Source organism: Rhinatrema bivittatum, chromosome 2, assembly GCF_901001135.1.
Source record: "Rhinatrema bivittatum chromosome 2, aRhiBiv1.1, whole genome shotgun sequence".
Taxonomy (NCBI): domain Eukaryota; kingdom Metazoa; phylum Chordata; class Amphibia; order Gymnophiona; family Rhinatrematidae; genus Rhinatrema; species Rhinatrema bivittatum.
In genome coordinates, this window is record NC_042616.1 from 278,131,605 (window position 1) to 278,147,717 (window position 16,113).

Below are 16,113 nucleotides of genomic sequence, written 5' to 3' on the forward strand. Positions count from 1 at the left end.
CAAAGAAAAGAACAAACGTTAAGAGATGTGAACATTTTGGACGGAGTATTTTATTAATTTGGAAAGTATTCTAAGTTTCTATCCCTCTCAAATTTTCAGTTTGCTCTTCTAGTTAAACTTGGTTAGTGTTTTTTTTCCCTAACAACCGCCTTTCCATAAATAGATTGCCATATTTGTTTTACTTGACGTAGCATGTTGCTTGTAATGTGGAACAGTGGATACTATATTAAAATTTTAATAAGAATATTTGACAATAATTCAAACGTCTAACACTTTGATATACCTCCATGACACTCCTTGCAAATCAGTATTCAGCAAACATAAAACAAGCATTCATAATACTGACAGGAACAAGGGAATTTGTACAGTTTAACCAACAACTATTTAAGGAAAATAAAACTGCTTACCCAGATTGTGTGTACTCTTGCATCACAGAAGCCACTCTCTGTACTAGCTGAGCAGTTGGAATGGGTTCCTGATAAACCAGCCAGTACTGCTGGGCCAGCTTCCGAGCTCTACGCACAAGAACCCTATCAAAACCAACCCAGCTTCATCAGTATGAGAGGAAAAAAAAAAAAGCAGGTCCTAAAACAAGTGATGTTCTTGGGAAAACTTGTGATTAGCGTAGTAAAAGTAACCTGTTAAGTAGCAGGTGGATGCTAGTCTACTGTGGATGAGACTAAGGGAATGAGAGAGAAAGCTAGAAAAGAAGGGAATGTGGCACAGACTTGCATGGTTTTAATGGCAGCAAGCTCAAGAAATGCATCATCATAAAAAAAGAAACTGGCCTTCAAAATAGCGATACTAATAATTTGGCTAAGTAGCTCCAATGACAGAAAAAGAGCGCTGCAGTCAACTGATTTGGTTAGTAAATGCCAAGATACATGAAAATTGATTCTTACTTGCTAAGTTTTGTTCCTTTAGTACCACAGATCAGTCCAGACTCCTGGGGTTTTGCCTCCCTGCCAGCAGATGGAGACAGAGAAAATTTCACTGACATTGTACATAACCCTGTGTGCCACCTGCAATCCCTCAGTTCTGACCTGTACCCAAGCCAAGATGACAGCAACAACCATAAATTTCTAAGCAAGCTTCTAAGCAAACTCGCTCCCCTCTGAGCCGGAAGAAGGTGAAGTTGCACAAAAAGACATCAGAAAACTTGTTTCCCAAATTTAACATAAGCGATAAGCACTGAAACCCTCCAACAACTCTGCACTATATATAAAGCAACAGTAAGAGCAGCGGACTCCCCCCCCCCCAAAAAAATTAAACGGGTGGGTCTCTGGACTGATCTGTGGTACTACAGGAATGAAAATTAGCAGTAAGAACCAATTTTCCTTTCCCTGTATGTAGCCAGATCAGTCCAGACTCCTGGGATGTACCTAAGCTCCCCTTAACTTGGGTGGGCCGTGGAGAGTGCCGCTCATAGAACACTCTCACTAAAGCACATGGAAGCCGGGGCCCTGACATCCAAGTGATAATGCCTAGCAAAAGTGGGCAATGACTTCCCAGTAACTACCCAGCAAATTTCATGCGGAGACACCTGATGTGACTCAGCACAGGAAGTCGCCTGAGAATGTGTCAAGTGTGCCCCTAAACCCCCTGGCAGCAGGCACCCTTAAGAAATGTAAGTCAACTGAACCGCTTCCTTCAGCCACCGCACATTTGTAGCCATAGATGACTTATTTACCTTCTCTAGACCACTCCAAAGTACAGAGGTGATACGATCTACAAAGATGAGAGGCAATCTATGGAAATCATGAGTGACCTTTAGGTACCTCATTAATGCATGCCTCCAATCTAAGAGCCTAAGCTCCCCTGCATGAGGTGTAGAAGAATCCAAGTCCATAAAAGTTGGAAGCTCTACTGTCTAAAATGGAACGCCAAGGCAGAAAAGGCAGCACCATGCATAAACATAACCCTGAATCAGATATCTGTAGGAAGGGATCTCAACAAAACAGTGCCTGAAGCTCCGAAATTCTCCTGGCTGAACAAATAGCAACCAAGAAAACCACTTTAAGAGTTAAGACTTTAGTGGTTCAAATAAAGCCTCACACAATTCTCTAAGGACTAGATTCAGATTCCAAAATGGAAAAACGTTCCACACCTGAGGACAAGTTCTTAGCTCCCTGAATGACCATAGAACATCCGGATGTGTAGACAACACTGGAGACAACACAATGTCGCTATCTGGATTGCGGTACAACTCAAGAGTTAAAGGCCAGTCCCTTGACCAGAACCTTTCTGTAGGAAAGCCAAAATATGTGACACCATAGACTGAACAGACTGCGGCTGCACTCCTCAAAAGCAGACCTGAACTCGAAGATCCTCCAAATTCGCACATAAGTCAAGGATGTAGAAGGTGGAAATAACTGCTTTGGAATATTCCCTCCATCTCAGTTGTCTCCTCTCAGAAACGAAGCCATGGGACAGAAGTGAGCTGCATGATCCAAAAATATTGGGCCCTGGTGGAAAAGTCAACCAATGTCCGAACATCAGGGGCCCATCTATGGCCATATTGATCACATCTTTGAAGCATGGTCAATGTGGCCACTTTGGAGCTACCAGGATCATGTTGCCTGGATGTTTCTCTATCCGCCATAACCCCTTGTCCCCCAGAGGCCACAGGAGAGAAGACAAAGAAGAATCCCTTGAGTCCATGGCAGCACCAGAGCTCAGATTCCTTTGTACAGTGTTCTGTTTAGCGGCTGTAAAACTGCAACGCCTTGGGTGTTCTTTTTGGCCGAGATATCCCTGTCTTCCATGAATAAGACATCTCTGCCTCTGACAGCACCCATTCCCCAAGATCTAACTTTCTCCAACTGATAAAATCTGACTGAATGTAGTTCACTCCGGCGATGTGAGACACTGCAAGCCGCTCCAAGTGCTGTTCTGCCCAGAGAATCAACCCCCGGGCATCTTGATCCGCTGCCTGATTCTTGATTTCGCCTTGACGGTTGATGTAATCCACAGTTGTTGCATTGTCTGATAGGACTTGTACTGGAAGTTCGCGTATCCTTGACAGACAGGAAAGCAACATGAAATGCACCGCTCTCGTCGCTAACCGATTGTTAGGCCATGAAGCCTCCTGTTTTGACCACTGGCCCTGTGCCGACTGATCTTGCCACGCAGCCCTCCATCCAGAGAGGCTTGCATCGGTGGTGATTATTATTCATTTCAGAATATCCAATTCCACTCGAGATTGGTGCGAGTAAGCACCACGAAAGATTGTCCCGAGCTTCCCCCTCTAACGGAAAAGGAAGATGAAACTCTTCCAATAATGGATTCCAGCGGGAGAAGAGCCCCCTGCAGAGGCCGCATATGTGCAAATGCCCAAGGCATTAATTCCAATGTCGATGCCATAGAACCAGACCCGTAAATAGTACCAGACTCTGGGCACCGAAAGCTCTAGCAGAAGCCTAATCTGTCTCTGCAATTTCAGCAATCTCTCTCTATGAGAAACACTCTCTCTGCTAGTGTGTTGAACTGAGCTCCCAGATACTCCAGAGTTTGTAAAAGGACTAAATGCTCATTGCAAGGTTCACCACCCATCCTAGAGACTCCAAGCGCATCGGTACCTTTTGTACTGATTGTCGACAGAGGTCATTTGATTTTGCATGAATAAGCCAGTCATTCAGATACGGATACACCAACACACCCTCCTTTTGCAATGCGGCTGTCCCCACCATCACCTTGGTGAAAGTACATGGAACCATCACCAGCCAAAGGGAAGGGCTCGAAACTGAAAATGTTCCCATAGTATCATGAACCTCAGGAATCTCTGGTGCTCCGGCCTGATGGCTATGTGCAGATATGCCTCTAACAAGGCAAGAGATGCCAAGAATTCTCCCCTGTGCATCGCCGCTATGACAAACCTCAGAGTTGGACCTCAGAGCTTCCCTGTGGAAATGGGGAGCCTTGAGAACTACATTTACCTTCTTTAAATCCAATATCTCTTGAATTGGATACGGGGGGGAAAGAAACAGGATGCTTAACTTAAAATTGACCTCCGACCACACTAAGCGTGTTCAGGGTCTGAGCTAACAACTCAACAAGACATCTCTGAAAAAAGAAAAAGAAATCTGATCAGAGTCCAAAGCGGCTCTCAATCATATGCAATTCCTCTTCTGGAACTGAGAAAGCCAATTCCCCATTGGAATCCTCCAATGTCTCATGATCCACACCTCCCTGGACATTACCAGGGACAGCCCCCCTGCAGCATTTGCCCATGTCTAACAAAGGGGAGGACCAAACACGTGATCCCTACATAGAATGTTGCTTTGCCTTCATTGGGCACCCCTGCAGAAAGGTCTGCAGGCCCTGAAAACATTTCACCCAGGAGGAGGATGGATCTATACCAGACTCCATAGGCCCAACCTTGCTTTCTCCAACGTCTCTCGGGGAAGCTTCTGCCCTCTGGAAGAAGGGAGAACTGACCATTGCCTCACCTCCCACTCCACTTCCCCTCCAGAGACACCATAGTCTGACGGGATGTCCCAACATGGGCAAAAGCTATAGTAGTCAAATCACGTTGAGCATCTTAAGAGCACTGACACAAACGGAGAAAGAGTGATGACTGAATTGCTGTCAGATGGCAAGCCTCACAGATAGCAAGGCGCTTGGACCTGTTTGTCCCTGGCGCCTAGCTCTCCTGAACTTCAGCTCTAGGCAACCTCCTGTGTGCACACCAATGCCACCTGGGCGAATACGCACACCCTTCCAAGACCCATGCAAATACATGCTCAAGTCTAGTTAGCAGATGTGCACGCTTAAATCTAGACCTCGGCCTTACGCAAACAGGTCTCATCACATGCAACCACCACGCAGTGAGAATGTGCACACGCCTATGCAAGCAAGAAAAGAATCGCTGCAGTTGCCTGCCATACGGCTAAGTAAAGCCTGTCTGCATCTTCAGTGTGTTTAGGCCCGGATCTGTTTAACATCCAGCACAGAAAATCATCGGCCTGAAGAGCTTCTCAACAGCTTAGGCCTCTTGACTGGTCAAGAATCCATGGAGACTGGGGCAAGAACCACTCTCTCGCTAAACATGCCTTGCGCATAAGCAAGTTAAAACCGGCAGATGATCTCTACTCCTCTGCAGTGCAAGTGCCTCTCTGTACCTCTGCGGAACAGGGAACTGCCGGCGATAGTTGAGGAGGAGATTCCCCTGCCTCTCCCGCCAATGCTGCTAGGGAATCGAAAATGGCCACAATTTCCGTGCTGATAGGAAAGCCTCAGTGCTACACCCGGTAATCCGTGAGGCTTGTTCAACCAGTACAGCCATGCTTAACGCAGACCCCTGAATGCTTTTGCTGCACGCACACACACTGTTCCTCCTCCTCACGCCCTCGGCATCATCAGCACCTCAACAGCAAGCAGTGGAACAGTTCCTCAGCACCAGAGAACCAATACCCGGTCTCCTCCATAGGCATAGAAGCTGCTGAAAAGCCCCATCGCTGAGCATCCCGAGTTCTGCACAAATTCCTCTAGCTAGGTCCTTTTTTTTTAAAAATAAATATACATAGAAACCGATACTTTCCTTTGGTGCAGAGATTCAGGTTCCAGGAGCACAGGCTGCATGGCAAATAAGAAAAAAAAACCAGACCCTTTTTTTCTTCAAAACTTTACCAAACTCACAATACCTACCTCCCTAGAATGGAACACAGAGCTGCTAGCAGAAAAAAAGAAAATGAGCCAAATTAAAAGAGGGACTGGCTAAAAGAGCCTGTAGCTGCCTCAACAGCCTCATGAAGGGGAGGGATCTGGACCACCAGATTTACACTCCACGGAAAAAAAGGAACAAGCGTACAAAAGGGTAACCAACCCCCAGCTGGACCACCTCGACCAGACAGGGAAGAACCCACTAGGACCCAAAAATCCCCTGGGAGGAAAGCTTATAACTCCAAAACAGTCTCCTGACTGCAGAACTGCAGGTTTGGCACCATCTACCATCTGCTACAGACAGAGAAATACTGAGAGACTGCAGGTGACATACTGGGTTATGTACAATGTCAGTGAAACTTTCTCTGTCTCCATCTGCTGGCAGGGAGGCAAAACCCCAAGAGTCTGGACTGATCTGGGTACCTAGAGGAAACACTGCTTCATGGATACATCCATACCCAAAGAAATGATCTTTTCTAATCAATATCCAAGATTTACAGGTCTCCCTCTTGCACCATTGTTTCTAACCAAGAAAGCCCATAATGAACCCCCCATTCCTCCCCAAACCTGAAGTAGCAGGGGACAATTTTTCCTATCATTTCCTACTATGTTCCAACTGAGACCCTTTTTGCCTATTGGTTTAAACTCATGGTGAAGATTTTCAGCAATGCTTGGAGAACAGACCATGGGCATCATGACTATATAAGCCATAGGCCTGGGGAAATTCTGTACTACTATGCAAATTCTGCATTCCGCAGAATTCCCTCTTACCGCAGATAGGAAAACTGGTTCTTACGTGCTAATTTTTGTTCCTGTAGTACTACGGATCAGTCCAGGACAGCTGGATTTTGCCTCCCCTCCAGTAGGTGGAGATAGAGACTTCGCGGACCCTGTCCTATGCCCCTGAGGTGCCACCTAGTGTCTGCCAGTATTATACTGTACCCAAGCAGAAATTAGAAAAACCATAACGGCAACCATAAAACCACTTCCCCCTGAAGAGCAGAGGAAATGAAAACATCTGAAACCTTACCAATGAATGAAAAACATGCCCAAAATCTTTCCCTGAAAAGGGGGGCATTCAATAAAACTTGCAGAAAAACTGATCAGCTACCGGCCGAGCGGACTCTCCATTTTCCCCGGGTGGGCATCTGGACTGATCTGTGGTACTACAGGAATGAAAATTAGCAGGTAAGAACCAATTTTCCTATCCCTGTACGTACCCAGATCAGTCCAGGACAGCTGGGGTGTACCAAAGCTTTCCTAACCAGGGTAGGACTGAGAGAGTCCTGCTCGGAGTACACTGGTTCCCAAAAGAACCAGGCTCTGGGGCCCAGACATCCAGTTGATAATGTCTGGCAAAGGTATGACGTCCAACTGTCTTAACTCCCTAAACTCGGAAGTAGAAAGATCTAGGCCCGCCAAGGATGGGAGCGCCACAGTCTGATTCAAATGAAAAGAGGACACTACTTTCAGAAGAAAGGAGGGAACAGTTCATAAAGAATCTTCTTAGTTAGAAATCCTTAAGAAGGGCTCCTGACAAGATAAGGCCTGTAGCTCCGAAACACGCTGCGCCGATACGATAGCCACGAGGAAAACGACCTTCAATGTCAGATCTTTCAAGGTCGCCTGTGTCAGCGGCTCGAAAGGCGCATTACAAAGGGCACGGAGAACCAGGTTGAGCTTCCACGAAGGACAGGGGTTACGAATCGGAGGACAAAGAAGTTTAATGCCACGTAGAAAACGAACCACATCCGGATGAGACACTAGAGCGAGGCCCTGTACCTTTCCCCAAAAACTAACAAGGGCTGCCATCTGAACTCGTAGGGAATTGAAGGCTAGACCTTTTACTAGACCTGCCTGCAGAAAGGCCAGAACATCTGGATTAGTAGACCTGGACGGTTCCACCTCGTGGTTCAGGCACCAGTCCTCGAAAATACACCAAACTCTGACGTAGGCTATGGAGGTAGAAGGCTTACAGGACTGCAAAAGCATAGTAATCACCTCCTCCGAGTAACCCTTATTTCTCAATCTCTGCCTTTCAAAAGCCATGCCGCTAGACAAAAGCGATCTACCTCTGTGAAATAAATGGGTCCTTGTCGCAGCAAATTCAGGGACGGATGAAATATCAGCGGGCCGTCTACCGCCAGACTGAGAAGGTCTGCAAACCACGGGCGCCTCGGCCACTCTGGCGCGATGAGTTATCACCTTGCCCGAATGAGCCTCGATGCGGCGTAGAACCTTGCCAACCAATGGCCACAGCGGAAAGACATACAACAGAACGTCCTTTGTCCAGGGAAGCACCACAGCATCTACACCTTCTGCTCCTGGCTCTCTTCGACTGAAAAATTGAGGAGCTTTGGCATTGCGATGCGTCGCCAACAAGTCCATCGCGGGCCTGGACCATCAGTTGCACAGGAGACTGAAAGCCTCGGAGAGTTCCCACTCTCCTGGATCCAACTGGTGGCAGCTGAGAAAATCCAACCCTAAACTTAGTACCCTCTATCAGACACTAGGTTTTGCACCTCTGCCATCTGCTGGAGACAGAAAAATACTGGCAGACACTAGATGGCACCTCAGGGGTATAGGACAGAGTCCGCAAAGTCTGTCTCCATCTGCTGGAGGGGAGGCAAAACCCAGCTGTCCTGGACTGATCTGGGTACATACAGGGAATTCCCCTTTCAGCTTGCAGAATCCAGGCCACACTGCCACTCTGAGCGCTATCACAGGCAGGATCATGGCAATAATTAATATTTGCTCTGTGAGCCCTGCTGAAAGACAGCACATGGGTCGGGCCCACGTCAGGGACGACCTTTGTCATGGGGGGGGGGACGACGACTGTACAAGGAAGAACATGACTAATTATCTATATATATTCCTTAAAAAAAAAAACATTTTTGCAAATGTAACACTTAATCATTGGACTATGTTTAAATAATAAACACAATCTATAATTGGAAAGATACTGTAATATCTAAGATTGGTCCATAATGTAAATTCAAAAAACCTTACATTATTGAAAACTTCTTTCTAAATTCAAAACTGTAAAGGAAATGCTCACAAAAGGTTCATCTCCCAGGCTTCTGCTAATAATGAGAAACTTTTTTCTTTTGATTTTGTTTCACTTTTGATTGAGTGCATCTAAACCAGGGGTGGTCAACTCCAGTCCTCAAGAGCCACAAAAAACAGGTCTTAATTTCAGGATACCCACAATAAAGATGAGTGAGATAAATCTGCATACCATGGAGGCAATGCATGCAAATATATCTCTCATGCATATTCATTGTGGATAGCCTGAAAACCAGGCCTGTATGTTGACTCATGAGGACCAGAGCTGGCTACCCTTGGTCTAAACAAAGCAGAACCCCTCCTCCTCTGAGCTGTGAGATAGAGAGCTCCTAACCAGAAACAGACTCTGCCATACCTGTAATCTGGGCCCATACCACTGTACACCATGCCTATGTGTTTGGTGATTGGTTCCACTTTATGCACACTCTGTTCATCGTACAGAATAGATTTTTGCTTTTTTTCAGTCGCCAAAACCACACCATTTGCAGCTAAGGAAAAAAAATAAAGATTTTTAGATCTTTAATAGTTCAAACCTCAAAGATTTTCAAAGAAAGTCAAAATGCGAGCATGTCTATAAAGATTACCATGAATAATGTCAAAACTGAAAGTACTTAAATGAAGATCTACTGGTATATGAGTGCTCAATTGTGTTGCTTGTGTGTGCTTTGATTTGTGCATAGAATATATGAAATCACAATAATTTATTCCAACATATTTTAGTAGACACTGGAAGTTCTTGTACTGCATGTTTCCATGTGCCAGTTTCCCCACTATGGCTGTACTAGGATTTTTTTCTATCATTTGCATGAAAAAATGCATCTCAAGAACTTCTATGTAAGTCACAGAGAAAGAGTTAAAGTTGAATGATGAGCAACATATACAATTTCAGTTACTATTCACAAATTAATGAACGATAGTGCATCTCCCTGACTGGGTCATTCATCAAAGTACGTTATGGCTTTAACACACGCATTAACGCATTAAGTGCATTAATGCCATATCGCATGCGATAACAACAGTACTGCTTGGTGTTAATGGCAATTTTTGAAGGGGGTGGGATCAGGAAGGAATTTGGGCAGGATTTAGGAAAATGAGGGGCAATAATCGCACTGTTTTAATGCCAGAAATAACTACACCTTTTTTTCCTGGCGTTAAACTGTGCGATATGCCCGAAATGGCCCTCCTATAGAGATATAAACACTTGACTACTATGAGGGCCTTGTAGATAGTCTCTCTCTCAGCACAAGATGCGAAAATAGGAGTTATCTTGGGGAGCAGTAAGTTTACTACACCACTCGATACTACTGATGCGAAGCGGTATGTTATCGCTTAGTGCGGCAATTCTAAAATTTCCCTAAACACGCCCCTTTTTCTTATCGCAGGCGTTATCAATGCGTTACTAATGTATTTGATGAATCTAGGGGTGAGTGAGCTCTATAGTCCATATTCATACTCCTCATATACTCTTCTCTTGCCAATTTGGCTTGTTCAATGTACCATTTATCAGATCCACCCATCTCATAGAAACACATGAAACCGCATTCTCTATCTCCAGACCTATCTTCTGGAACAGTCTACTAGCACAGTTGCGATTGGTTCCATGTACAAAGAAATTCAGAAAGCAACTAAAAATGGACCTTTTTGCACAGGCACACGGCAACTAGCATGTAAGCCTCTGAGTTTCCGGTTTACAGGATATTGGCATGACATTGGATTGTTCTCAGAATGCTGCAACAGTTGCTAGCATACATTCTATTAAATATTGCATTTAGTTCAAAAATGTGTTAATTATAATAATAATAAAAAAAAAAAACATTTGTGTCTATAGCATTCTTTGACCAAGGCTGAGTATTTTATCACAAGCAACTTAAAATTATGTTGAAATGTGGGCTTAAATTAATATAATTAAGAATACAAATGTAGCTGTAGTGCCAATTTGGTTTTGTCATATTTCATCCAAAATGACATACCTTTAATTCCGACTGATGGTGCACCTGCTGCCACGGCAGCCAGAGCATATTCGATCTGGACAAGTTTCCCAGAAGGGCTAGAGTAAGGACAAGACATTTTTAGGACATGAGGAATACACTTAATGATACTTACTAAATGTGCCTTTGTATGAAACAGCATCATCTATATCGTTTTACATCATTCTAAAAAGAAAACACTAGAAAAAACACATCTTTAAAAAACATTTCTACTGATTTTTTGCGCACACTATTTGCCGAAATAAAAGAAAAAAGGAAAAAACAGCCCCAATGAAACAAAATTCGGCAACTATCTCCCCCAACAAAATAACATCAATATTATTTGGCCTACACACCCTTAATACTTACTATAGACTACAGTCTGTATTTTAAAAGTATTTCTAAAATGCAACAGTATCTTTCCATTTTTACCTTTTCAGTCACATGGTAAGGAATGCTGCTCTTTAAATCTTGATGCCCAAAGGAATTGTCTACAATAGTCAAAATGTTTCCATTTTCCCACATCTTAAAATCATTGTCTCAAGTGGCACCTGACAAAATGAAGCCACACTACACACTATTTGACTTTCACAGGGCTATTTTTACTATCTTCTCCTTTCCTTATTATCTGTTTATAGTGACAATTAATTACAGCTAGAAATTATTTTCTCCCTGCAGTTATTGCAAGGCTCTGATCTTACTCTATGTACCCCATGGACCCAAAGAGCTACAAAGTACATTTCAAAGTTATCTGGTAAGCTATCATCGCATCACACAATTTAACTCAACATGTCCGATTTACTAAGACTTTTCTCTCATTCTGTATCTATGGGGAAAATGCTTAATAAATGAGGCCCAAAGATAGCAACATTTTATGAATTCACTTGCCACAAAAAATAAAGCAGCTATAAATCAGACAGTTGGGTGCCAACACTAGCTGGACTTCAAATTTTTAGTTAGCTGTACAACTTGAGTGCCACGTGGGCACCTGTGTCTTAGGGGCTAATGTACTATAAAGTTTGCTAACTTTGGCCAGGTACTAAAGGTCAATGTTACTGATATATAAATAAGGCAGATAGTAAAGTATGCACTTTATTTAAATTTTGCTCACATTTTTTCTGATTTTTATATTCTGCTTTTCAGCACTTCAAAGCGGATTACATTCAGGCACAGCAGGTATTTCCCTATCCACAAAAAAATATACTATCTAAATAACTTCCTGAGACAATGAAGGGTGAAGTAATTTGCCCAAAGTCACAAGGAGTGTCAGTGGGATCTGAACCCTGGCTACCCGGTTCTCAACCTGCTGCTCTAATGATGCTACTACACTTTCACTGCAGACATTATCATAAAAAATAATCTACACCTCCTGAAGTGGTTACCTTTTTGGCGTTAAAACATCTGCAGAGCAACTGACACATATACTTTTTTGCTGCATTAATAGATAATGAGCTGTTTTGCATTTCATTAGCACAGTTTTTGCATTAAAACTCTTGCAAACTAATTTGCATCCATAAAAAGTGATGTTGCTTGTGACAGTGATAGCACATTGGCCCCATCCCAGCTGATTAAGTTGCAATAAGTGGAAAATGAATAATTACCACTCATCCCATTTTCTTCATTGGAGACAATTCATTAATAATGCCCGCTTTCGCTTAAGCCCACTTTCTCTTAAGCGCTTCTCAACCCAGTCCTCGGGGCACACCTAGCCAGTCAGGTTTTCAGGATTTCCACAATGAATATGCATGAAAGATTTGCATACAATGGAAGCAGTACATAGAAACCTCTCATATGGATATTCTGAAAACCTGACTGGTTTGGTGTGCCCTAAGGACTGGGTTGAGAAGCACTGCTTATGAATCGGCCTCAGTTTGCTATCATTGTGGTAAAACTGTCCGGAGCACAACAGCAGTAGATGCACAACACAGCAATATATTTTAGGCATTACCACATGACAATCATCTGAAAACTGGATTTGGAGAAGGAACATTTGAAAACAGGGCATAAGAACATAAGATATGCCATACTGGATCAGACCAAGGGCCCATCAAGCCCAGTTTCCTGTCTACAACAGTGGCCATTCCAAGTCACAAGTACCATATTTTTCGCTCCATAAGACGCACTTTGAAATGTCTGTGTGTCTTATGGAGCGAATGTAAAACCAAATTAAAAATCTAACAAAACTCCCCCCACCCTCCTGACCCCCCGCAGACCTGCCAAATTAATTTACTACAACCCCCCACCCTCCTGACCCCCCCAAGACCTGCCAAAAGTCCCTGGTGGTCCAGCGGAGGTCCAGGAGCGATCTCCTGGACTTGGGCCATTGGCTGCCAGCAATCAAAATGGTGCCGACGGCCCTTTGCCCTTACTATGTCACCTGGGTTGACCAATGGCAGCGGTAGCCCCTGTGACATAGTAAGGGCAAAGGGCCATTGGTGCCATTTTGATTACTGGCAGCCAACGACCGCGGCCTCGATTAAACACGCACCCATCCGCCCGCGGCCTCAATTAAACACACGCCCACCCGGATCCCGCCGCTGCCGCCCGCCTGAAACCAACGCGTGCCCACCCGCCCCCATGGCCTCGATTAAACGCGCCCATCCGCCTGCGGCCTCGATGGAACACCCGGCTCCCGCCGCCAGCCGCCTGGACCCACGCGGCCCTCCGGCTCCCGCCGCTGCCTGGATGACCGCACGATTCGGAAAGTGAGAGGTATTTAAAATTTATTTTTTTTTCTGACAGGTTTTATGTGTCCCACAGCATTACATTTTCTCGATCATCTATCGCTTTTTTTTAAATTGTTTTTTATTGTGTTTGAGTATCTTAAGTGGTGTCGATGGATTTGTTACTAGACTCACAGTCCTAACTCCTACTAGGGGGAGGCGGTAAACTAACACGTTAAGGCCGCGGCAAAACAGCGGGTTACTAAGGAGATAATATCAGCGCCCATTACAGTATTGGAGGGGAATAGCTAATTCCTTCATTATACAGCTAATTCGTTCATTTACACATCATTTACATGCTGGGTGCGGAAAGGGTTATGTGTCTATTTTAGGAAGCGCTAAGGACGCGTGAAACTGGAGACTGTATTGCTGGATCGCCTTACTCGTCTGTATTGTGCGCTCCCAGCTCGTTACAGACGGGAAATCTTTAACTGCACGTTACTGTATCGACCTGTATGGGAGAATATTAAGTAGGAGGAACTACACAAAAATAGCACTATTTTCTTTTTTTGTGGAGGCTTCGGGCTCCTCAAGACCTAATGCTGGTGTTAATTTTTGGGAGTAAAAACATGCACCTCAGGCGCATGGTAATTTTTTGCTTCTGGGGTTATAGTTAATAGCCTCATCTACATGGCATTTACATGTGATGAGTGCTATTAGCTATGCACTAGTTTGGCCACACTAATCCCATTATTGTATGGGCAGTTATTGTAGTGTGTCCAAAACACGTGTCCAACTGCGCAGCAAGTTATGTGCTAGGCCCAACGCACTGTACTGCATTGGCCTGAAAATGAGAAAAGCCCTTTAGTACATCATGCCCAGTGAAGCTGGCGAATGAGCAAAGAAATTTAAAAGGCACCTCCATGCTGGAAACTGAAAGCAGCTTCTTGTTTAAACAGATGAAAGTAATGGGCAGACCCAAACTATGCTTTTAGACTTGAACAAGCAAAGTTTGCGGTTTCCTGCAGTACTTAAGAAGAGGATTCTGCAGGAAGGATCAAAAAGTGTACTGTATACATGACCTTCAAGATCACACAGGTCCCCCTGTGTCATCTTTAAAGGTATTTGAAGCTCAGAGAGGACATCTTTTCTGATGGTCTAATAACACAGTGTTTCTCAAGTCAGTCCTGGAGTACCCCTAGCACGAATCTGATATCCACAATGAACACACTTGAGACTTAGAATTATCTTTGTTGTATGCAAATCTCTCACTTATTTATTGTGAGTATTAGGGTGACCAACTGTCTTGGTTTTGGACCAGACAGACTGGTTTTTAAACTAATTATAAAGTGTCCAGTTACAGGAGAGGAGATAACCGCTTAGTTTTTGGGTACTTGCCAGGTTCTAATGGCCTGGATTTCGCTCCCCTGCATGTGAGGCGCAGATGCTTTAGCTAATCAAGCATGGTGCCATGCAGCCAATGGCAGGAGGTGCAGGCTAGGATCGTGTGTTGGACTGTCGGTGAGAGCGATGGAGCAGGGATCCCACCTGACAGGAAGGCTGTGGAGACCTAGAGCAATGCAGCGTCGGATTCATACTCTGTCTCTCTCCAGCCTGGAAGTGAATCCTGTATAGGGAAGCCCGGCCTAAGTGAGAGCTCTGTGTGTGAGAGAGAGAGAGCATTTATATGTATGAGAAAGTATGTATCAGGAAGATAGCACGAACAACAGAAATTGGAGGGTACTTATTATGGATGCAGGTTCAGGGGCAGCGTTAGGAGCGAAGTAGAGAAAGTGGCAGCGCCTCCCTCCCTTCTCCTCAAGTGACCAGTCCAGGTAGGTGGAAAAGTTGATCGCCCTAGTAGGAATCCTAAAAATCAGACTCAGTACGACAACCCCCAGGTTAGGTCTGAACAGATCCCACGACCCTCTAAAGGCAATACAGGCCACTTAGCTGCTAACTCGCCACAATTAAGTTCATAGTACAGTCTACTAAACTACAACTCGGTTAAAATAAAATCAGAGGATGGAAACGATAATGAGCCAAGTAAAGGAAGCAGAGGCCTCTTCACCCCCTATTGGGGGCCGGCAGTGACACAGCACGGCGCTTCCGCAGCGAGCCGGCCCCACGCCGACGCGAGCCCAGAAGCGAAAGTGAAACCCCGAGCCGCCCGCTCCACTCCCCTCCCCGGTACCGGCGAAATCCGGGGCATGAGCTAGAGCCGAGCAGCTTCGCAGAAGGGGCCCAGCAGCACCGCCGCCACCCTTCGGGCCGGTGACTCGACAAAGCTCCGGGCATCGGCCCTTTCTTTCCCTTCCCTCCCTCTAGTCCTATTTCTAGACAACCGAGCCATATACGCGGAATATCGAGCCCGAGCCCAGACCCGCCGCACCTCCCTCACCTGAAGGTGGTCAGCGAGAAGCTGTATCCCCGCTCGGCCATCTTTCACTATCATCCACCGCCAGTCCTCTCCGGGGCGGGGGCAGGCTCCGCGCCACGCGCAGCCGGACCCGCCGTTCATTGGACGGTAAGGAAGAGGGCGGGGAAAACCGCATGCTGTGCGCGACATTCTGGGGATTGTAGTCTACCCTGCTTTTGAAACCGAAACTGTAGGGGCCGCCGCCGTGAAGAAAAAACTACAACTCCCACACCTACGAGGGAGGACAAAGGCTAGAAGACCGTAAACGAGAATTGAGTTTACTTCTCTGGAGTGACTCGGGAAGTTTAAAAACTCGTTTTCCCGGCGGGCCAAGAGC

The 16,113-nt window shown here is 45.2% G+C and overlaps 1 protein-coding gene across 1 annotated transcript in view; it reads right to left on the reverse strand.

The window, feature by feature from the left end:
* The window catches only part of PSMA2 (proteasome subunit alpha 2), a 41,464-nt gene extending 25,553 nt beyond the window's left edge, over nucleotides 1-15,911 (reverse strand). The window contains exons 1-4 of the mRNA XM_029589545.1: nucleotides 15,759-15,911; nucleotides 10,698-10,774; nucleotides 9,083-9,215; nucleotides 408-530 (exon numbers count right to left, since the gene is read on the reverse strand). Of these exons, the coding sequence (XP_029445405.1) occupies nucleotides 408-530; nucleotides 9,083-9,215; nucleotides 10,698-10,774; nucleotides 15,759-15,799 (374 nt within the window). The 5' untranslated portion in view covers nucleotides 15,800-15,911. The remainder of the gene's footprint in view (nucleotides 1-407; nucleotides 531-9,082; nucleotides 9,216-10,697; nucleotides 10,775-15,758) is intronic.
* Between the last annotated feature and the right edge of the window lie 202 nt (nucleotides 15,912-16,113).